Source organism: Homalodisca vitripennis, chromosome 1 (assembly GCF_021130785.1).
Source record: "Homalodisca vitripennis isolate AUS2020 chromosome 1, UT_GWSS_2.1, whole genome shotgun sequence".
NCBI classification, from domain to species: Eukaryota; Metazoa; Arthropoda; class Insecta; order Hemiptera; family Cicadellidae; genus Homalodisca; species Homalodisca vitripennis.
In genome coordinates this window covers 154,210,425-154,236,320 of record NC_060207.1, presented here as the reverse complement: position 1 = coordinate 154,236,320, position 25,896 = coordinate 154,210,425, and the positions used below count along the sequence as shown (strand labels likewise).

At 32.5% G+C, this 25,896-nt stretch overlaps 1 protein-coding gene across 1 annotated transcript; it reads right to left on the bottom strand.

The window, feature by feature from the left end:
- Window positions 1-3,981: 3,981 nt before the first annotated feature.
- On the bottom strand, window positions 3,982-18,741 carry LOC124374281 (ankyrin-1-like). The gene is made up of 2 exons (XM_046832525.1): window positions 18,489-18,741; window positions 3,982-11,192 (listed from the first exon to the last, which is right to left on the bottom strand). The coding sequence occupies exon 2, from the start codon at window positions 11,184-11,186 to the stop codon at window positions 9,252-9,254; it is 1,935 nt and encodes a 644-aa protein (XP_046688481.1). The 5' UTR covers window positions 11,187-11,192; window positions 18,489-18,741; the 3' UTR covers window positions 3,982-9,251.
- Between the last annotated feature and the right edge of the window lie 7,155 nt (window positions 18,742-25,896).

Genomic DNA, 25,896 nt, shown 5'->3' with positions numbered 1-25,896 from the left:
ACTTCGTATTTGGGAGAAAGAAGAAATGCCAGCTGAATGGCAAGAAGCAATAATAATACCTATACACAAGAAGGGTGAAAAAGAAGAGTGTGGTAACTACAGAGGCATCTCACTACTCAGCATCCCATATAAAGTTTTATCCAAAATTGTTTTAAACCGACTTGAACATTATACAAATGAAAATAATAATCAGGGAAGAACAGGCAGGGTTCATAAAGGGCAGATCAACCACAAATCAGATTTTCATTTTCAAAGAAATATTAGCTAAATACTGGGAATATAATAAAGAATTTTTTGCCATATTTATTGACTTTCAAAAAGCATACGATAGCATAATCAGAAAGGAGTTGTGGACACAACTAGATAAATTTGGCATCCCGAGAAAATTAATAAACTTAGTTAATATGAGTGTCACAGAGTCAAGAGGCTCAGTAAGAATTAATGGTCGGGACTGTGTACCTTTTGGGATAAACTCAGGAGTCAGGCAAGGAGATGGTCTTTCTCCAATCTTATTTAATATTGCCATAGAAGAAGCACTTCAGAGTGTAGCAGAGAGGGAGTTAGGGGTGGAAGTTGGAGCTAAACTAAACATCCTAGCTTTTGCAGATGATGTTGTCATATTTGCAGAAAATGTAGATGATTTGAGGTCACTAACTAGACTATTTATGAGTGAGGCAGAGAAAGTGGGGTTGAAGACGAATGATGCAAAAATGAAATATATGCACTTTAGAAGGAATCAAAATCAAAGAGGAGGACCCCTACAAATTGATGGGCATGTTTTCGAACAAGTGGAGAACTTTAAGTACCTACCTTGGGGTCACAATATGAAATAAAAACACAGATGAACCAGAGATACAAAATAGGATCAACTCAGCAAATAGATGTGTATATGCATGCAATAGGATACTTTCAACCAAATCTCTCTCTCACAAAACTAAAACTAGAATATACAAAACAATTATATGTCCAGTGCTTTTGTACGGATCCGAAACGTGGAGGCTAAATAAGAAGGATGAGAAAAAGCTTCTAGTTTTCGAGAATAGAATTCTACGTAAAATTTATGGGCCATCATATGAACAAGGGGTATTGAGAAGAAAACATAATAGAGAAATCAGGGAGCTCTACAATAGTACGGATGTAATAGGTGAAATAAAGTGCAGAAGACTCCGTTGGGCAGGCCATGTTTTGAGAAGAGAAGAGGAATGCAAACTGAAGAGGGTAATGTACGGTAACCCAGAAGGAAGACGGCCCCGGGGGAGACCAAAAGTGAGATGGTGGAACCAGGTGAAGGCTGATATGGAGAAGATGGGCGCTTCAGAGGAGGATGCAGAGGACCGTTCAAGATGGAGGAGCTTTGTTGGTGCGGCTAAATATCACCTCCGATATAAATGGCCCTGGGAGTAAGAGTAAGTAAGTATACATGGTTAGGACTAAGAAACCTACTACTATAAAAAAAGATATACTTCCGGCATAAGGGGAAACCCCTTACTAAATTTATGCAACATCTCAAAATAATCATACGTTACAGAAGTCTTGCTGTTTTTCGTACTGTAGTCTGAAAGAGAATAGCTCATTGAAGCAGATTAGTGTTCATTCCTTTGTTTCTCCTTACCACAGTAAAAATTACATATCACAAATTCAAGGAAGCTAACTGGTTTTTAAGCACCTTGTGTAAAATCATTCATAGCTTTTAGTGTTTTAATAGTGTTTCCTAAAACCAAGTATTTCTGGATTAAAAGTAATAGGATAACTTTGTCTTTGTTATGTCATTGCTTACACTCTGATAAAGCACTGTGTACTTATTTTTTTTTTTAAACTTAAAATATGCACAAATGTTTCAGCTTCTTTGACAAACATAAGCTGGGAAATCAAAGAAAGTTTACAAGTTTCAACAGCTGTGTCAGTTAAATGTGTATTATAAAATGTAAATATCATTATTTTCCTAATTCTAAAGCGTTCTGGGAAACTTTTTCAAACTTAATTTTCATATACACCTTCCTTGGACTTCAACAAATATTTTTAAATAGCCAAGTTGGCTCAGACGTTCTGGAGATTATGGCTTAATGGGGAGAAAGGTAAATCAGAAAAATACTCCAGACTACTTTTGAATTAGGAAATAATAATGATAATATTTACTAAACAGTCCATATTTAACTGACAGTAAACAGCTGTTGACACTTTCAGCTGAAGTTTACCAAAGAGGCAGAAACATTTATTTGTTTACACTTAAATATATATATATATATATATATATATATACACATATGTATGTATATATTCTATCAAATTTTTACTACTGATAGCACAAGTGACGAATTTTAACCATCCAACACATTCATCTGTTACAAAACTCACCTTAATGAACAAAGCTGTGTTGTTAGCTTCCTTGATATTGTGTATGACATTTTTAGTGTGCTTTCAGAAAAAACAGGGGGATGGACACTCATATGCTTTAGCAAGCCTTTCTTTCCCAGATTTCAGTCCCAAAAAAGACTTCTATCATGCAAAACTTATTATAAACAATTATTTTGAAATGTTGATTGACAGTTTCAAGTATTTTCCCCTTAAACTGGAAGCAGAACACAAGCAAATAAAAGCTAATGTTTTTCAACCAAAGTAGTATTTTTAAATTTACATATGCATATATCTTCTTGATCGGGGTAAGCAATTAAAATAAATTACAGCACTAAAAATATTGTAGACCCGAAGTGCATGCTTTGTAATCTAAGTTGGTGTCCAAGAGCTACATTTGTATATATTTTCTACGTCCTGGCAACAACGTAAACTCAACTGGGAAACAATAAATTTAAAATGTCAGAATTCTTTTTGACAGCCGTAATTTTTTAGTCATAAATGAGTATGTATATTTTTCTATCGTTATGAAAAGGCAAACATATATTTGTTGTCAGAAATGTAATTGATTAGATCAAGAAATGTATGCTCCTGCACTCACAAAACAATTATGAACCAATAAAAATTGTATTTAACTTTGATGTTTCTGGATTTATCATATTGTGTAAGGTCACAGTCCTTTCCTGACACTGATGTAAGGATCATGCCCCAATTATATAATTAATAACCCATACCTTTACAAAATAGAAAACTCCAAACTTATAAGTCTAATGAAGACTTATGGAGAAATCGATCCACCTGGATGATGGTTCTGAAAGGTGATATCAAACAAATAATGGGATAAGGAGGAAGACTGTCACAGACACTATGATGGTATGTTATTTCTAATTAGTTCCAAATGCTTGTTTCCTGTTATTACTTGTTCTAGGTTAAACTCTAATTAAATTTGGTAACCTATTTTATGTATCATTTTTTGTGCAACTAAAATCAAGTAAGACTTGAGTGTGAAAAATTCATGAATAATTCTCTTGTGAAATGACATTTGTTTAATAAATACCTTGTGTACCTTTTATATCACTATCATGCTCTCCTGAAGTACTCACAAATTGATGATTAGAATAATGATAAAGATTCATCTAAGGAATTTAAGATCCAGGGGTATCATTGCAAACATTTCTGAACTATTACGTTTTGTTTCAGATCTACTCGTTTGCTAATAAGTGCTAGTCACAACTCATATATGTCAGTAATTGTACAAGGCCTCAGATTTCACAATACATATAAGTCAACGACAAAAAAATGTAATCAAGGTTTTGGTACATTAATATATTGTATGTTATAAAAACGCAAACTATAATTAAAAACATATTTTTACTAACTTTTCAGCTGAAATCATTCCGTTTTATTACATAGAATCTTCCCAGATTCTGATCAAAGAATGTATTTAATCTTAACAAATTAACATAAAGTCCCATTCCTTCAGTGTGTCATGGGTGTTACAGACATCACAAATACTAATATTTAATTATTGTTATACTGCAGCAATAAAACCCCAGGCCTCATCGCTGTTAAATGTTGTTCTATTATTTTCTACAAATGGTATACATAAAAGGCAATAAATAATATGAATAAAAAGAGGAAGCATTATTTTATTTGATACATTTCAATATTTATAAAAATACATTTTATCCATAGGTAAAAACCAAAACCAAATAGTTGTAGATTAACATTAACAGCATAAAATCAAACTAGTACCTGCTAAGAAATCAAGTAATATTAACTATTGTATATAATTGAATTAATATTAATATTTCAACTTTTTTCCTGTATTTTCAACTTTAAAAACAATGTTATACATCACAATTATATTAATTTAATGATAAAAAGAATGGAAACGTACAAGTACATTATGACACAAGTAGTTTATTCAATCCTATCATAGAACTGAGGGACATCACAGCACCCTTATCAAATTGAGCTTAATACTAATATAAAACATACATTTTAACATAACTTTAATATTTTTAGTTATTTTCTACTACTATTTAAAATATCACTTTACTTGTAATTTAAAGAGTTATCTTTACATAATCAAATGAATACAGTTTGATAAAGAAAACTTAAAATTGTAATAAATAAATTTGTAATTTGTATTTGTTACTCTAAGCTTTAATATTGTGGCAATGCAATCTGCAAAGCAAACATTTTATGGTAAAAACCTTGTACTGTACAGTCTTACATATATATTAGTCAAAATAAATTATTAAAAAATCTGACCCAATATTATATGGAGTAAGAAACTCTTTACGTGGAAGGTGTGTAAAACCACAACGAATTATAATTTTTTCAGAACTTTTGCGAACCTCTAGCTTCTACAGGTACAAGTACGTGGACAAATTCAACGCCTTTATAGAAACAAAACCTTTACCACACACTTAGTTTATTTAAAACATACAAAAGTAAATTGCCTTTTAAACTCCAATTATTGTTTATGATTATAGTTAACTTGTTCAGTATAACAAAGTGCTTTAACATTTATACTTTTTTAGATTAATTACATTTATTTCAATAAGATTTCAACTAAAAAACAAATTTTAAACAAAGAATTGAAACTAAAATAACACTTGTGTAAATGCATTTAATTTGCATATATCTTATCATACGGTCGTATTATTTAATTTATTGCACTTCCATTTCAATTTCTTCTGGATTATTTGAATACCGTTCTGTGGTTTAAATGCTTCCTACATGTAACCATTTGTAATTTCTCTTCAAATATAATAGTTTTAAACTGACAGATTATGATTTTCCATCCACCAACTATTATGGTTACTGATGCAGAAGAAAGGATAATTAAGGTTTAACAGCAAATTCACTTTTTCTACAACACAAAACATAACTAAAAATACAGGTAAACATGGTCAAACTTGTAAATTTTAATATGAAAAGTATTAATTAAACATATTCATTGATAATAATAATTAATCTGTGATCACAAACTATACAATTGAAGTGAAATTTCAATATATTAATTTATTTCAATCCAAATAAATAATAAAACTTCATTAGGTATGGAGTTAAAAATATTTTTCATGCTTGTAGTTTATCATAGTATTAATATTATACAACATATTATGTATCTGTCACTATTATATCTAATATGTCATGTACAATAAGATCTTGATCATGTATTATTTTTTAAAGTATCAAATACATTAATTTTTAATGTATTTGGTACTTAAAAAAGATATACTAACACGTTCATAACAACAGCTAATTTCCAGACTTTTTATATGCCGTTGAATTTTTCAATAATAATGATAAGAAACCGTGATGGTTCTTTTTACGCTAAATGTCTAAGTATAACAATAACAGTATATAAGCTTTAAATTTTGCACAACAAATTATTTCAATGTTTTCCCAACATTTCTCCATGTACCCCAAATATTAAGCAATCGTACTACCAACAGGATATATGATAGTCTGAGGTATCTCTTTAAGCGCGGACTCAAATTTAACAAACCACTAAGGCATGCAAACATGATCTTTCACAACTGCTGTTATGTACGGGTATAAATCGGATTTTGTAAAGCGCGTCATGTGCCGAATGGAGTACACATTGCTTTTAATTTCCCTATTGCTTTTTTACTGTTTGCATGGCTTAGTAGTTTGTTAAATATGAGCCATTTGTTAAATATATATATACGTATATTACCAATCTTATTTGTATTATAATAATTATTAGAAATACCACAGTATAAAACTTCATACGCTTATTCTTATACACAAATACTAACATCTGAGGGTACATAAATACAACTTAAGGACTGGGCTATTTTTATTAGTATGTTTTCATTAGATATTTATGTACAAGGGGTATAACCAAAAGAAACCGAATTAGTGCTGCTAGAGGGCTTGTGAAGTTCAATGCTTTATTTGTCATCAACCTGGCTTGTGTACATGAAATGATGTTTACACTGCTGTATTGTTTTCTCTTTGTTTCTCATGATAGGGAGTTAATATAAACAACATGCAACTGTAAAATCTTGCTTCTTGTTTGGTAAAAATTCTACTAAAACATTTTTAATATTGGAAAATGCTTACAAAGAAGATATTATGGGAAAACTCAAATGTAAAAGTGCGTTTGAAAAAATGGTCTCATGTAAAAGTAAAGTAAAATGTAGAGAAGATTATTTTATCAGGTGAAGTTAGGGCTAAAAAGTCCTCTCTAATACAACCTGGGGACCAACGACTTAAAGGTGACTTCCGAACCACCACCAATGTCCGGGTAGGCAGGCTACTTGCAAGGACAGGATCGCTCAGCGGTCACCTATCCAAGCAGCAGCCACGCTCAACATTGTTTGATCTAGTTATCTAGTGACTGTTGTACCCGCCACACTGTGCCATCGACAAAATAATAAAAAATCTTATTGTGGACAACCATCATAATTAAACCAGTTTGTCTTTTACTATACACTCAAAAATATACATGTCCATCTAGAAATATATATTGATTGAAAGGTAAGTTGCACTCCCTCTTAGCTTTTTATATTATTTTAGATATATAATTCTGTTTACTGCAATCTTACTAGCTACAAAGGGCTACACTAATAATGATATGTTTCAAACTATTGACCCTCAGGGAGATAAGGAGTGGGGGGTAACTCAAAATTTTCAAATAGCACTTATAGTCTTGTAACACGTCATCTTAAAGGTTCCTAAACAAAGATTTCAATAAACCAGAATACCAATTGGTGACTACATTATTATTCAATAAACTTCAAAACACAACACATGTAATGTAAATAAGATTGCAATTGATCGAAGCAGAAACATACACTTAGCTGTCCAACAATGCTCAACTGTTTGTTTATCTATCTCGATTCGTCCTATTACAGGGGTTACTGAATTACACATTACAACATTAAGTTTGGGGTGTTATCCTAATAATCAGACTTTTCAAGCGAATTTGTTAAAAATTGGAAAAATTATTTGATAAAAGCATTGCATAAGTGAAGAATGAGGTAAAGAAGAGGATATTAGTTATCCCAACTACTCCCTCCATAATACGACAATACTTATCTGCAATTACCCAAATAAGTTTTGGCTTAATTGATTTTTTTCTATTTATTAAGTTAGGTATTAGTGTCTAGCTATGAATCACAATAATGCTCAGTTCCATTTGGTGCTGCCATTTCATGTAGAGTGGACCAATTTCAATTCATTTAATGTATTTTTTATTAACTAAAAAAGACCTTTAAAATGATATATTACAAGACTATAAGCTACAAGCTAATAGCTTACTATAAGCTAGCTGAAAATATTGAGTTACCTCCCACCTCCCTGAGGATCAAAAATGTGAAAACTATCATTAGTGTAGTCCTTTGTAGCTAGTAATATTGCTGCAAACATATTTCACATATCTAAAATAATAAACAAGTTAAGGGACGTGCAACTTGCGTTTCAACTTTATACGTTTGGGGCTGTCATTTCTTGTAGAGTGGTCCGATTTCAATTAATTTAGTGTATTTTTTATTAACTAAAAAAGACCTTTAAAATGATATATTACAAGACTATAAGCTACAAGCTAATAGCTTACTATAAGCTAGCTGAAAATATTGAGTTACCTCCCACCTCCCTGAGGATCAAAAATGTGAAAACTATCATTAGTGTAGTCCTTTGTACCTAGTAATATTGCTGCAAACATATTTCACATATCTAAAATAATAAACAAGTTAAGGGACGTGCAACTTGCGTTTCAACTTTATACGTTTGGGGCTGTCATTTCTTGTAGAGTGGTCCGATTTCAATTCTATAAGTGTATTTGTTATTACCAAGACCTTTAAAATAATATGTTACAAAACTATAAGTGCTAATTGAACATTTTGAGTTACCCACCACCACCCTTTCCCTTGAGGGTCAAAAATGTGAAAACTATCATTATTAATGTAGCCCTTTGTAGCTAGTAAGAGTGGGACAAACAGATTTTATATATCTAAAATAACAAAAAAGTTAGATGGGGCGCAACTTACTTTTTCAATCATCATGTATGTGTGTTTGTAGCTGATGATAGATCATGTCTGACCCTACTCAGAATTGGAAAAAAAAGAAGATTGATACATGTAAGTTATTGTAATACATTAACTAGTTTTGGTTGGTTGCAACTAATCAATGAAATATGTACATGCAATATATAAATGTATAGAAATAATAAATGCAATGAACAGTCTTAATTGGCAGCATAAATTTAATTCAATATATTTTAAACGGATGGACTAATTCTAAACTAATACTGAATCCAAATATTTGTTTTTTGGGCCACTAAAAGTTTCAAAGTAGCTTTTACAAATGAAACTATAATAATACTGTAAATAAATAAGTATTACTAGTTATTATTAAAACACAAATAATGTAAGAGAGAGAACAATTTTATTATAACTAAACCCATGAAATACTAGAATTAAGGCACTTTTTTGTTACTAATATTAACATAAATAATTATGTAAGATCATAGCCAAGTAGTATTAAATATCAATTCTCTAAACTTGTAACTGAGAATTTCTGAGATTACTCATGAATAAAATTGGGTATTATACAATAAATGTTAGTGATATATAGTATGAAATACAGTTTAACAAAGGATAACTTGCTCGAAGAATTAGAAGAAAGATCATTTAAACTGAAAACCTGCCATACCTGAACATGACATAACTATATGCTAAAAGAATGTTGGATTACAAGTACTTGGTATAAATCTTAAAATGAATGGCCCATTGGGTACCCATGTTTACCATGAGTCATGGGTACGATCTAACCAACTCAAGGATAGACATACTGTACGTTATATAAGAACACGTTAGGTAGCTTAGTTTCTTATAGACTAAAATCACCACAAAAATTTACAACTCACAATTTAAGCGCAATTTTAACATGGCTTGGGCAATTGTGGTGTTTTTAAAAAAGAAGGCAGTTTCCATTAGTGAATGGCCTCTGACATTGATAGCATTTGCAAACACTAAATACTCAAGGATATCAATTTTCTGCATACTTTCTAACTTTGAAACAATTAGACTTTCATTTGAGCGTGATAAGGCAAACATTTTATTCACTCTCCGCAACAAGAACATTATTTTTTTCTGGTTAAATTCATGTGCTACTTTCAGAGGTGTTTTTGGGCATTTATTACTACAAAAGTTATAGCAAGCTCCATATCTCAGTAAAATACAACAGATTTCATAATAACCTTGCTTAGCAGCCAAGTACAAAGGTGTTTCATCTTGTCTGTTCAAAACATTTGGTGGAAACTTTTGTTGCAAGAAATACACCAACAACTCTTTGTATCCGTTTTTAGCAACATAGTGAAGAGGATACATCATACCTTCACTACGCCCTGTAAGCACAGCACCGTCTGTGACAGCTGACTTGACTAGTTCCAAATTATTCTCTTTAATTCCTTTAAAAAACCGTTTCTCTGCATTGAAGAACAACTGAGTTTCACGGTTGCATTTCTTAACAACATTATTCCAAATAGAAACCTTCTGATTATAGGGACAACCATGTTTAACAAAAGATTTTATAAACCTCACGTCTACCTTATTCATTATTGCCAAGTGATAGGGTGTAAACCCTTGTTTGTTACACACATTGAAGTTTCCACCGTATTCGAGTAATTTTTCAATTATGTCATGATTTAACAAGACTACTTTGTGAAATAATGTTTCACCTGCAATCAGTCTAGAGTCAACATGTGCACCCATTGTAACAAAATGTTTTGCTAACCCTAAATATCCTGACTTTACAGCTATGTGAAGTGGAGTATTCATTGAATCATCAGCAACGTTAAGTTCTGCTCCTTTTTTCACCAAAAATTCTGCAATATCCTTTTGCTCTTGGACTTGGTTAATGACATGAGAAAGTTCTGGAAGTTTTGATGCCAGAGCATGGAGTGGGGTACCCCACAATTTTGAGGTTAGATTCACGTTGGCACCAAGATTAACCAACAGTTTAATGATATCCAATTTACAAAACAAAGCTGCTGCATGTAAGGGTAAAAAAGACTCAACGGAATTGATCTTATTGGGATCATATCCGTTTTTTATAAGTGTCTCTATATTTTTCAGGTTTTGACGTTTTATTGCTAGGATAAGCGGACTTTCTCCCCTTATATTTTCTTTGTACAAATCAACTTTGTGTAGAACAAGAAGGTTAACAATGTTATCAAAATTACATCCTATAGCTAAGTGAAGTGGAGTATGGCCATTTATATCTCCCACATTAGGGTCTGCATCCATCTGCAAGAGAAAACTAACCACTGGTGGTAAATTGTGAGAAACAGCAACATGGATGGCTCTCTGCTGTTTTGCAGCAACGACAACATCATTGACTGGAACTCCACATTCCAAAAGTAGTTTGACACCAGTAACACAGCATTTCTCCGGATTAACGGGCGTCATAGCCGGCACTATTGGTGTATACCCATTACGACCCATGGACGTGGTGTTGGCTCCCATCTTTACCAGCAGATGAGCCACAGGGATGTTCCCATGTTCCAATGCGACACAGAGAGGACTTTCAATTGAGCCCATACTATGATCAATACTATATCCCTCATTCAACAATAGTGCCACAATATCTGGCTTACTTCTGCTACAAGCTACATGCAATGGTGTCAAAAGATGACCATATTCTTTGTCCTGAACCAAATAGGCATATGTGGATGTGAGTTCTATCAGTTCTTGAACATCTACATTCTTGGAACGGCCATACTGTTCTATTTTCCGGAAATCAATAGGCCTATTTGTCAACAGCTCTTTTAGTTTTTTGTTTCCGCTCATCTTCACCTGGAAAGAAATAAAAATTTTAATACATCCACAGAAAAAAATTTTAGAATTCAAATTGAAATTCTTATTATTAGATAGAAATATTACAGCTCACCATCACTGATAAATACAAAGAGAACCTTGAGCACTATTTATAGGTGACTGAGACTTGTCAGTGCACCCATTAAGAACATGTCAGCTATCTTCTCTTCCTTAAAAAGCTAATTTTAGTACACACCCACCTAAGAACTAGGTACTTGGACCAATTTGCTTGTCTAATATATTTCCAACTAAGGTGAGCTTAATCAATTGACTGTTTCTCCACTACATTTTCCACTATTTTTTTCTTACCCTTTTAGTTCCTGCTTTTTAAGTGACTTTTTCAAATATAGTTTCAACATGTAATTTGTACAGCCATTCTTTCATAAAGTACACCTCTTGCAAAAAATTATTTTTTATTGTTTCAACTATTAACTTGATGTATAAACTTCTATACGATTCATAAATAAAAAATAGGTCATATATAAATACTTAATTTTAAAAATTGAAAAGTGGGACATCTTTCACAGAGAAATAATAATATGTTCGGAATCAGAAAAATCTTTATTCAATTGTTACACATGGTGTACATGAATGGCGTCACATGATTAAGAAAGTAAATGGTTAAGTTTATTAAATATGCTTTACATTAGAATCTATTAGTATGTAATTTTAATGATTGTAAAAACTATTGTGAATTGTATAAAATTCAGAAAAGGAGTACAACGGCAGTTCAGTCACGTAGCTGTTAAGTTTATTTTTACATAATTTATTATTTTCTATTAATTTTATATTGCCTGGCAGCAAATTAAAATTTTAGCTCCTATGTATATTGGTTTTTTACAGAAAAAAATGTAAGTTTTGTTGAGCTACTGCCATATTATTTCTATTTCTTGTATTATAATTATGGCACTCACCACTTTTGCCTAAGCTCTGAGCACGATTCATCACTGACATTATAGTTTCATATATATATATATATATATATATATATGCACTGTAAACCGTCATGATACCCAGTTGAGGAAAGTGATCCTTCACACTTTCATTCCATTTAAGTTTTAAAATGACACAAACTGCTTTTTTTGTACCACTAAAGTTGAATTTAAATTTTTTATTGATGTGGATCCATATAATGAGATACCAAATATAATATGTGAAAAATAAATCATTTTTAGAGTTTCTTGTAAGCATAATTTTGACATTCTGCGAAGAGCATATAAACCAGAGTTAATTTTTGAAACTGTTTTTTCTGAATGTTTATTCCATGTCAGCGAACTGTCTAACATTAAATCCAAACTGTTGGCCGTCTCTTAGCCAAACAAAAATGTTAATTCATTTGTACAGTATAGACAGTAAAGGCAGCAAGCCCGATATGACAGATGTAGCCAATACGTGGCCAAACAAACCTCCAACAGCTAAACCAGTTTGCATTCAAAGTGCTGTAACTTTATAAAATGGCTAACAAATGCATAAAATCTATGAACAAAAATTGTAGAGAATTTAATTATGAAAAATTTATCTAAATAAAGTCGATATCACACCAATTCTAAATTAATTGATTCAAATTTAATTGTAATAAAACAAACATTGAAGCAAATGCACTTTGAACGATCTGAATCCAATAAAACCAGCTGTTAATTTGAGACCTAGTTCATTCATTTTTTAAACCAAAATTGAAATTAAATGATCAGATGTTTTTCTTAATTACTGTTCTAATGGTTTCAGTCCGGTTTCATTTGATCCTCTGAGTGGAAAATCTTTGGGGCAATATTTCTGGGTGAAATCTTTTGATAGCCTTACTTTATTAACAAAGCATTTGCAGACATATTTTTATATGAAATTTTGTTTGGTTTTCAGATCTACAATCACCTGTTAAAATATTTTTCTTTCCTCCCAAAGCACCCTGTATTGTACAAAGGGACACAAACACAAAACTTGAAGAGGCCGATGACACACACACAGTTAGGAAGAGTTTGGTGAGGGACCTCGTTGATAGCAAGTTAAACACAAATAATGTGCAGACGAGGCTGCCCTGGTTATGGCTAGGAAGCAGTGCCCATTGAACTGCACTTTGTCCAGATAAGAGCAAATGAGATTGTGTCATTTGGTTTGTCTCAAAAGAGGCTTGACGAAAGAAACCATATATACTTGTGCGACATGTACCAATATTCCAGTATAACACCCGGTAGTTATTTTGTTTGATTTACCATACTTACTATGGAGGAATACTCATCAGAAACAAAACAATAACCAAAAACTGGTTTATTATTGCTTTACAACATTCCTATTCCTTTATGCTTCACATCATTTTTCATGCACGACCTTGTAAAATAATGTCTTATCAGTATAATGATGTTGACTGATTTCATTTAAACATACTGGTAATTATGATGTAAAAGTATAATAATCATGTTTTTTAAATCCTGAAACAGTTTGTTTACTTAGCAAATCAACCACATAACTAACTAAAAAAATGACTAATATTTTTATATTCAAATAGCTATTCTGTAATTTACCACTCAAGCAAAATGCCTTTATAAGAATTTAGCACTCAAAGGGTTAATCATATATTTATTGCAACAATAGAAATTCAAATGGGTCATGCTGTTTTTACCAATAGCTTAAAATAGGACGCTAATTAAAACTATTTATTGGAATGTATGGTTAATTTGTCAGGAACTTTAAGGGGAGTTGAACGCAAAAAATCGGTAAAAAAATGTTTTTTCGCTTTTATTTTTTATTTTATTATTTGATTCTTTCTGAACAATTTACTGCAATCCTTACATAAAAATGGCTTTCCGTTGAGCTTCTATGATTTTTCAAATATAAGACTACATAACAAATTTCACATCAACTTTGCCCTCCGCCTCCTAACACCTGGTGCAAATACAGGTTAGCAGAAGTAAATAAAGAAGAAATTACCTACAATCACAAACATTCTCTACCTCAAGCTGTATTGACAGCAATAAAACCTACATACAGAGATTTGTCAAGATTAGATCTACTAAAAAAATGTTTTCACGGTAAAACCCAGAACGTGAACGAATCTTTCAACAATGTAGTGTGGAACCGAATCCCAAAAAATGTGTTTGTTGGAAGCTTAGCAAATGTACTTAGACATGTACTTAGCAAATCAACCACATAACTAACTAAAAAAATGACTAATATTTTTATATTCAAATAGCTATTCTGTAATTTACCACTCAAGCAAAATGCCTTTATAAGAATTTAGCACTCAAAGGGTTAATCATATATTTATTGCAACAATAGAAATTCAAATGGGTCATGCTGTTTTTACCAATAGCTTAAAATAGGACGCTAATTAAAACTATTTATTGGAATGTATGGTTAATTTGTCAGGAACTTTAAAGTACTGTAGTCCTACTACTATTTATAGATTGTAAAAATTGTTTTTACGAGAGAAACAAAAAAATGTTAGTAAATATTCCAACACTATGCCCTCTTTTTACAGGTAGTAAAACATTTTGATATTATCCGGAGGCCACTATTTTTAGAAGTTTTACTTACCGGGGACCTAAAAAAACTACATTTAAGAAAAAACGGACTTTTTTTTATTTACTATGAAAATTACATAATATTATGACAATCAGTTCTTGTTCGCTGCCTCCCTAAGGGAAGCGATGTTGGCGAGAAGTAGGTTACTCAGTTCCTATCTAATTCTTGTTATTATGTGATATAAGTAGGTTTTAAATAGTTTAACATAAATATGTTACTAGTAGTATCAAAGGTCACGCGATCTAAGCTTGAACTTGGGTATGTTTCTTGAGGGATGTCTGTCTTTCAACATTTTCTAATAACATTCCATAGCATATTTCCATTCCTAGCCTCATTGCTTGCACAAAATCACCTTGGATATTACTGGTCACTGAGTAAACTAATACCAGAAAGTCGTTATGAAAACGCTAAAATCATTCAGCTCAATTGTTACTGAAATAACAGTATTCTGGTAATAGGTTACTACTGATTAATCTGTTAGGGACACAATACAGCCCATCTGTAATGGCCGCAGGTATGATAGTGATGTATGTACATATTTTCATTATGTCACAAGGGTGTCAAATACGTGTATCCTACAAAATAATATAAAGTAAATGTTACACTTTTTCGTTTGTTATATTTTATAAATACAGATATCCTAGATAGTTTTTTATTCATTATAAAATTATTACTTTTTAAGAATTAAAAGTAGCTGAACTATACTATTTTGAAATACCTATAACGTAATTTGGTTTAAAAGCAGTTATATAAAGATTTGTTACTAATGAATATTGACCATTCAAGTGTTGGACGCTTATTATACTACACTTTTTTTGCTGACAGAAAAATAAAAACATCACTCGAGATAGTACATTAATCCATCGAAGACTTAAGCTCAGATCAAGTGAGCACCTCAACACCTCTTCTGGTTGAACAAGAGCAGCACAACGTGTGGCAATAAATTTTCTCTTTGCTTGGAAAGGTCAATGATAGTTTTCTGACAGTTAGTTTTTGCCAACGTGAAACTGGGCATAGATTCCAGCCATAAAAAGAACAAGTACCTGGACTTAGTTCCTAACTGAATCCTAACATTGTTGACAACTCAAACCATACAAAATGTATATTTATTTAATAACGTAAAGATAAATACTACAAATAAAGATTTTAAATGAACAAACACTTTTTTATGATAATAATCTCCATTTATAGCGGCCATTTTCAGGACTATACTCATTTTAAAAGGCAAGTTCTGAGAAACCCTATAGACGGTCCCGTACCTCAAAAACATACAAGCCGATTTTGATCAAATTTTCTATACACATTCATTACATGGTCTACTATCCTACTATACAGCCCTCAATCTTAGGCCGTGCCTCTTTTTGGAGCCACACCGGTTTTACAGGTTATGTGCTAAAATATCAAATCTATGGACGGCCGTACCTCAAAAAAGTATGAGCCGATTTTGATAAAACTTTATATGCACGTTCATTACATGGTCAACTATCCTACTATGCAGCCTTCAGTTTTAGGCAGCGCCTATTTTTATCACAATCAACTCGTACATTTTTGAGGTACGGCCATGCATATGTTTTTCCAATATTTGACATGTAAAATCGATATATCTCCAAAAATAGGTGCGGCCTAAGAATGAGGGCTGTATTTTAGTATAGTAGACTACATAATGAATATCTATAGAAAGTTTTATCAAAATCGGATAGTACGTTTTTGTTGTACGGCCATCCATAGATTTGATATTTTAGCACATAACCTGTAAAATCATTATGGCTCCAAAAAGAGGTGCAGCCTATGAATGAGGCTTGTATTTTAGTATAGTAGACCATGTAATTATTGTATATAGAAATTTTGGTACTTTAGGATTATACCGACCACACCAGTATGAAGAACACAAAAATATAAATTTATAGAAACAAACATGATAGAATGAAAAAACAACTCTTTAATTACAAACTTACAAGCATTTCCAGGTATTGTGATCGGTATTATCAAAATCGGCCTGTACGTTTTTTAGGTCCAGCCATCCATAGATTTGGCTTTTTAGCACATAACCTTTAAAATCGGTATGGCTCCAAAAATAGGCACGGCCTAAGAATGAGGCTTATAATTTAGTATAGTAGACCATGTGATGAATGTGTATAGAAAGTTTTATCAATATTGGCTAGTACGTTTTTGAGGTGCGGCCATGATATGCTTTTTCCAGTATTTGACATGTAAAATCAATATATCTCCGAAATGGGCAAAAGAACGAGGCCTATATTGCAGTATATTAGACCAAGTAATGAATGTGTATAGAGAGTCTTATCAAAATCAGCTCGTACGTTTATGGGGTACGGCCGTCCATAGATTAAATTTGTTAGCACGTAACCTGTAAGATAGGCACGGCTTAAGATTTGAGTCATATTTTAGTATATTAGACCATGTAATGAATGTGTATAGAAAGTTTTATCAATATTGGCTCGTACGTTTTTGAGGTACAGCCATGCATATTTTTTCCCAGTATTTGACAAGTAAAATCGATATATCTCCGAAAATAGATGCTGCATAAGAATGAAGCCTGTATTGTAGTATAGTAGACCAAGTAATGAATGTGTATAGAAAATATTATCAAAATCAGCTCGTACGTCTTTGAGCCTATCCATAGATTTCGTTTTTCAGTGTTTGAGGCATAAAATCGACAAATCTCCAAAAATAGGTGAGGCCTAAGAATGAGGGTACTAATATAATACAGTAGCCCACGTATTCAATGTGTATAAGTTAGGCAGTTTTATCGAAATCATTACCTACGTGTTTGAGGTAGTCATTTATAGTTACGGTACGTTTTTTCTGCATTTGGCCTGTAAAATTAAGTACACTTCGTTCATGAAAACTGGTATTTTTGGTTTTAGAATGCCTGTTAAGTAGATTTTAAATAATAAAATTAATTTTATTTTATTAATTGAAATGGTTCAGGAACTGGGTTAGTTGTATTTCAGGAACTAAGTCAGGAGTAGTTCATGAACCAGGTTTGAGTTCATGTCAGAAGATTAGTTCTTTTTATGTATGGAGTCTCTGTACAGTTTCACACTGCTTAGTTTTCATATATATCCTATATTTTCTGAGGATTAGTCTACTTGATTGACAGACTAAAGTATGAAGTTAGTCCAGTAATTGCTCAAATTTTTTCTCATAGATTACTTGGGGAAGATATATAGGCTAGGCTATATTTTTAGAGATTTAAAGAAAAGGCATCTAAAGCGCTAAAGACCTAAACATTTAAAACCTTTATTTTCATCACAAAACCTAGGTAAATGATATATTTTTTAATTAATTTTTATGATAGTGCTGTAAATAACAGATGTTTAGTTATTGCCAGTAATAATCAATACGCTAGAGCTTAACAATATCTTCATTGTTTTTTTTTTTTTACCTAGCCTACCTATAAATGTTATTGGAGCAAGTTTGATGAAGCTTCTTCACAACTACAGTTTTGGTTCACTGCAACAATTATAACACTTTAATTTCGATCAAACTTAAGTGCAGGTATCTTCAAGTACGCTAATATTAAATGAATTTTATTATAATTATATAGGAATCGTCGAGGTAGTTTTGATTGCTAACATTGGATTAGATAACAAAAGGAATTTTGTATAAAATAAAGATTGATACATATATTTTTCTCCTGCGAAACCGTTTTATTTTGCTTATTGAAATAAAATATATTAAACGTGTAGTGCTCCTACTAAATTTTATTCTAAAGAACAAATAAAATTAAGTCCTTACCGTTATGTTGACACGTTGGTTACTAACAGCGAACAGCAGATGTGATGATAGATGAAGGGAATACAGCGACAGCCCTCCCTGCTATCCTTCCTAGTTTGTTCTTTTTTTGTTTTTCTTCTATTTTATCTCGAATTCTCTTCTTGCCCCCTTTTTCATCTGAATCCTCTGTATAGGTTTAATTTTTCTCTGTTTATTATTTTATTTTAACTTCCAATCTGCAATAAAAAATAACACAATGCAAATTACAATACAAAAAACGTCCGCTATAATTTTTAACGCCAGTAACTAGGCAGGCTAAGGAATTAATACAACCACTTTGTACACTAGTTTATGGTTGCTGGTAAAAACCTTGTATGGTTATTGTTGCAGCTTTTCTATATTATTATAGAAAAGACATTTGAACATTGTTAGTTGACAATTTATATGTAGAGAACTTGTGTGTTTGTGAATATATACAACCTATTTTTCCCCACTAGCTATACACTTGTTTGTAATTTGGATTATAAGATAGAAGTTTTCTAGATTATATAAAATGAGATATGTTTGACAGTGACATCAGGGCTCTTCTCGTCAGGGGTCAATCAAACTCTCTTATCCGAAAAGCATGTAGCCACTGTTAAAGAAATCCAAGACGGGATGACTTAATGTTTGTGTTGGAGTATTGTATTTATTCTACGAGCTAAGTGTTTTATATTGCTAAAAGTAATACCATTCCTTCCGGAGGATGTGTACTTGAATTCCTTTACAGTGAAGATATTGCCTATGACATTGTTAATGGTTGCTGTAATTGGAAGAAGGATCCCCCTTGATAGGAACTGAATCCGGTACGGTTTGTTTAATTATAACTTCTGGTAGGTTAGGATTAGACCTTAGATGATAACTCTCATATTTATTGCTTTTATTTTTAATTTACTTATTAGTCTCCATGTATATTGGAACAATTGCTTGTGACTGATATCAGCACACAATTTTATAGATCCCCTATGTTCTGTTTTAAAAATTATATCTCTAGCATTGAATTGGGCATTTTGGAGGACTTCGTAATTAATTAAGTCATTTGAAGTTTAAATTGTTTGAATGCAAGCCTTCACCATTCTACCAGTTCTTACATTTAAAATTATTTAAAATAAATTCTGCTTTTTGTGCATTGTGGGAATAGATATACAGAATCGTCCATAACTTTCTACCAACCCCTCCAGATGTCGCATCAGAGACAAACCAAAATGCTATGTTCAAACTTTTGATATCAATAATTACCAAAAGATTCGCCATTTTGTATTTTACACATATCTATTTTAATTAGATTTTTAAATTTTTTTTACATGGACTCAGTTCTCACACACAGGCTTTTGCCCATGTGAGTACCTTCTCATGTAATCTGTTGGTACTATATTTGTATATATGTAAATGAAATAAATAAATAAATGAAATGCAATTTAAGAAAGATTTGTTCTAGTTGAAACTTGGTATGTAGTTTTAAACATAAAGGCCTAATTGCAGTAAAATTCTAATTTTTTACAAGCCTAATTTATAAAATGGCAGCTTCTTTAAATCTTTAAGCGTTAATATCTTAAAAACTAGATACAATATAAAAGTCACTTTGATATATTTTATTTCACAATTTCATTTAAAATCCAACAATACCAGATTTACGAAAATCGTTTTAGAAATAAGTGAGGTAACATGAACGTTCCAGTTCAAAGATGAAGTGAACCTCATCCCCTATTCTTTACGTCACATTTTCTAATGAGTGGTTTTTCACTGAAAGTATATCTGCACATAATCGGATTTGTGCTATGGTCGGACGTGATGCATAAGCACTTATCCACATTCAGAGACATCTCGTTCTCCCTGCAATAACTGCGTTGACGTGGTCAAGATCATTTAGAGATAGAATTGTATCTTAGACGGAAGCTACCTTCTTGTACATTTTCCTGTCACATGCAAAGAGCAAATGGTTGCAATTCAGAGAGGTTACGACATTGTTGATGTAAAGGGTGTAATAAATAACAATGCCATTAACCAAATTTATTGTGCCTTTATTCAACTACAAACCCAACTAGATAATGAAATGTAAACAATGTATACAATTAAATTATTATTATTATTAGTTATTACATTATACATTTTAAAATATGATTTGTTCATACGTCATTTACTCCCACAAACTGAGTCCAGTATAAAACCTTTAGGTAGCCTGGAACTCTAGTTTTTAGTGCCGTGATCGACTTGTGCCCTCAGAGACTGATGATTAGATTGTAGAACTTGATTTTCGCTGACATTCTCTTCTGAAACTTGTTCCTCCTCTACTAAATCCAAATCATTCAATGTATAGTTAGGCAGCAGAAGATTATCAGCAGCTGGTACATTTCCTATCATGTTTAAGCATACGTGCATGTGGTATGGAGTTTGTACAGATGCAGAAAAATGATTTTAATTGAATTTAAAGTATCTTGGAGCACAGTTTCACACTGTGGTGAGCTAGAAAGTATAGGGATTTTCGAGCAAAATATATAGTCTTCCAGATAATCCCATTATCTTACCACCCATCCATTTCCTCGTGGATTATAAAGTGAAGTTCGGCTGATGGCAATAACATATGAGTGAAGAAACAATGTTGATTCTCATAAATAAATAGAAGTTGTGCCTCAATCGGAATGAATGTATGAAGGCACTCTAAGAAGATAGAAATTAGTAGAATGATTGATCACTGTGGTTAAAGTTATTTCAGAACATGGAAAGGCTAAGGAAAACAGGAACATTCATCAATTATTGTAGATATGTAATGATTTCGAGTGCTAGAAGGAAGTGGGCCTTTAAGATGTATGTTAAGACGTTCAAATGGAGCAAACATTGATCAGTTTACTCACATATTTAAAACATCTTGGTTTCAGTTCACCATAAATCGGAGAAATGTTTCTTAGTATCAAAACTCTACAACAACGTCCCTGACGAATAATATTGTACACTATCATTTAATTACTGAAATAGTTACAAATCAACATGCCAAACATTTTTACTACAACCAGTTCTCCACAAGCACTCGCTAATAGGTGCCCAAGTCCACAATGTGATAATTTAAGCCAAAGTCTTTATTGCAACAAAAACAAGTTGGTAACTCATACAGTTGAAGTCAAATTGCCAGGCATTACAAAACAAATAATAGTAAATACTACTTATGTCTTTACTGGTACATCTTTACTCAAAGTTAAAATAGAATTCAAGTAATGAAATCCATTCTTTACAGAAAATTAAAACTAACAATTAACAAATGGTAACACAGATAAAGCGAAGTACAACAATTAAAGTTAGCCAATATTTGAAGGACAAAACTAATCAACACTTAAAGTTCCATTTAAGGTAATACACAATGATGATAAAAAGTAAATATACAGGGTGTCAATTAAGTCTGGAACCTCTTTTTTAATTTTTGAACCATAATATAAAGAAATACCAAAGTTCACACGTGCTTACTGGTGATAGTAACGCACACATCTGCCCAATTACCGACCGGATAATCCCTTTGGGGGACGGTCCACAAGGAGTCAGACAAAATTCTTAAATAGCAGCATAGGTCAAGTTTGGTATAAAATTAAAGGTCTTACTTAGCAGAAAACAGTGCCGCAAACCGGACTTAAAAAGGTGGATTCATTTAGTAGTTATAGCTATTTGAATTTGAAAACAATTGAACAATGTAAATTATTAAGTATTACAAGTAAACACCAATTTTTAAGTACCTGTGATCAAAGTAAGTATTCAAAATGTTCCCCTCCCATCATCTGACAATGTAGTAATCGAAGCTAGGAATTAATAATTATTACCAATAACACAACTACTGTTAGAATGTGAAAGTGGCAGACTGAGTCATACACAGCATCCACAGAAACTTAACGTTTGGGCAGGTATTATAGGAAATCAAATTATGGGCCCATTATTTATCAATGGTAATTTAAATGGTTACTCGTATCTAGCAATGCTCCAAAATGAGATAATTCCTGCACTACAAGCTGCTCTTGGTCGACAATTTCAAAGAATTTATTTCCAACAAGATGGCGCGCCACCACACTTTGCTCTCCTTGTTAGAGAATACTTGGATACAATATTCCTTCACAGATGGATTGGAAGACGTGGTGCAGTACAGTGGCCTGCTCGTTCCCCTGATTTATCTCCGCTGGATCTTTTTTCTTTTGGGATACCTCAAAGATAAAGTTTATCGTACTAAGCCTCGAGATTTGGCGCACCTAAGAAATCTCATAGTCCAAGAAGCTCAAGATATTCCTCGTGACTACCTTCAAAATGCAGTGGATGGCTTTTACAACCACCTAGGACATTGCCAGACGATGGTAGGGGACAATTTTGAACACTTACTTTGATCACAGGTACTTAAAAATTGGTGTTTACTTGTAATACTTAATAATTTACATTGTTTAATTGTTTTAAAATTCAAATAGCTATAACTACTGAATGAATCAACCTTTTTAAGTCCGGTTTGCGGTGTTGTACTCTGCTAAGTAAGACCTTTAATTTGATACCAAACTTGACATATGCTGCTATTTAAGAATTTTGTCTGACTCCTTGTGGACCGTCCCCCAAAGGGATTATCTGGTCGGTAATTGGGCAGGTATGTGCGTTACTATCACCAGTAAGCACGTGTTAACTTTGGTATTTTTTTATATTGTGGTTTAAAAATTAAAAAAGAGGTTCCAGACTTAATTGACACCCTGTATATATATGTATATATATATATATATATATATATATATAAAATCCATTATATACAAAAATGCAAAATAGAGTAACATTAATATCACATATAAGGCAAGGTCATAAATTAAAGCTAATGTCAATGTTTGAAAGATACAAAACTCATTTACACTGTAAAAAGGATTCCTCAGTAGCCAACTGTACAATTTTGTTTAACACACTTTAAATCAATGTCACAAGCATTTCTAGGAAGTTTGTTGAACATATTTAATCCTAAGAATAAGAATAAGAATAAGAGTTTTGTGATTTGCTAAACCTAACATGAGGTAAATCAAGTAAATCTCTGTATCTGGTATTGTAGTTGTGTCACTCCTAAATAAAGAAGAATCAATCCTCAACTGAACTCTAACTAAACAATAAAATATGTACAAGTTAAAAACTGTGGGTATTTGTTCACTTATAAACAATAGTCTGCTGTGAGTTCTATAATTAGAGTAAGTAATTATTATGATTGCTTTTTTCTGGATTAACAGAATGTTTTTGTACTGGTACTGAAACCCCAGAGCAGTATAGGCTACCATAAAAGATTATACAATAAAAAAAGGAAAAATAGGTCATTCTCAAATACATTTTTGGGATATACTTTTTCAAATTGCGTAAAAGATGTATTACTCTAGAAAGCCTGCTACTCGCACCCTGACTGTGAGGACCCTATGAGTTTTGAATCGACGTTGATTCCTAATAGTTTGACATTATCGCTGAATCCTATAGCTTGTGAAACAAGTTCTAGAGAGCTAAAAGAACAGAACCGTTGATTTTTATTACCGTTTAATAAAAGGCCATTGCTATCAAACCAGTTTTCAATTTCCTTGAGGCCGTTGTCAATTTGGTTAAAACGAGTACTTACATTTCAGTTATTACAAACGAATGTTGTATCGTCAGCATACGTGATTGACTTACGTATAGAAATATTTTTTGGGAGGTCGTTTATCATGACAAGAAAGAGAAAAGGGCCAAGGACCGAGCCCTGTGGTACTCCACTCTCTATCCCTGCCACCTCAGAAAGTTTGTTTCCAAAGCTAACCAGCTGAGTGCGATTTTTAAGGTAGCTACGAAATAAGTTAAACTCTGCACCATCATTGCCATAATTTTCTAGCTTCATGAGTAGAATGTCATGCGGAACACAATCGAAGGCCTTTGTTAAATCACATATGGTAGCGACTGTACCTGCACAATTTTCAAATCCACCCAGGACGGCCTCCACCAGGCCCCTGACCGCATCCACTGTTGACAGGCCATCCCTGAAGCCAAATTGAGATTCTGAAAACAATCGGTTAGACTCAAAATATAAATTAACCTGGTGTATCACCACTTTCTCAATAATTTTGGAGAAAACAGGTACCACAGAGATCGGTCGATAACTGGAGGGACTAGACGGGTCGCCTTCTTAAAAATGGGGATAACTCTGGATATCTTAAGTTCAACAGAGAATAAGCCCTTCTCTAGACACTCGTTTATGCAGACTGTATAAGGCTGTACTATAACTAACAGTACTTTTTTTACAAGATCACTGCTGATATCAAAGATATCTCTTCACTTGCTGGGCTTCAGATTGTTCACTATTTTTTATCACATCATTACAAGACACTTGCTTTAGCTTAAAATCAGCTGAAACAATTCCAGGCATATTCTGTAAGTACAGCGTAGCAGTTGCAACAGTCATCTGTTGCAGTCACTGGTTCATACCAGTGGTGCTGCGGACCTCTTCTACCGAAGACGCAAAGAAATTGCTGAAGATATCAGGAGTAGATGATGGACTTCACGCAACATTGGCTTTGTTCTAGGTTGAGAATGTGATATGAATTCATAAGTTTTTTTACACTGATCTGAAGCAGCAGTAACGATAGAATCTGAGTTTCCCTTTAACTTTGTCCGAAGAACACATTTTTTATAATCATTCTTCGCATTGAGATACAAACATTTTGTAGCTTCAATGTAAATATTGCGTTGGGTCCATAAGTAGATGTCACAGCAGATTTATACATGGGTTTTCTTCATAAATAGGTCAACAGTATACCAATTTTTAGGAACCGATTTCTTATGCGTCTGTCCACTGAATTTAACAGTCTTAAAAGGAAAACATTTGTCCATTTATTCTATGATTAAGTAGAAAAATATCTAACTTACTGTTTTTAAATTCTTCCTTCCCGTTTATGCTTCCAATAGATTGTTCAAACATTTCAAGGTTATGGTTTCTAAAATTCCTGATCAAACGCAAATTAGTACAGTAGTCAAAAGAGCACTGTGATCTGATAGTGGTGGGTAAAGCACCACAGTTTTGATTGTTAATTTTGGAACATTTGAACAAAGCATTGTCAATACATGCTGTACCTCTTGTAGGTTTGACGTTAAGGCAGTAACAGTTGTGCGAACGAAGCATATCTAAAAAAACAGTAACGAAAAGTTTTGCCGTAACCTTATATCAATGTTCAAGTTCCCGCTCACAACAATGGGTAGGCTATAACAATCTAGCAAATGGATCATTAGCCTATCCAGTCTTTCAAGGAATGATTCATGGCTTTCATCAGGTACACGATAAAGAGAGATTAAGAGGACTTCTAAGTTTTCAAACATTACCTTTGCCACACAATCTCAAGGTCACTTTCCTGGCACAAGTGGCTAACGTCTATTTTTTGCAAACTAA

What these genes read in the sequence shown, in the direction of transcription:
- LOC124374281 (XM_046832525.1), bottom strand. Translation starts at nt 11,186, where the DNA reads ATGAGCGGAAACAAAAAACTAAAAGAGCTGTTGACAAATAGGCCTATT.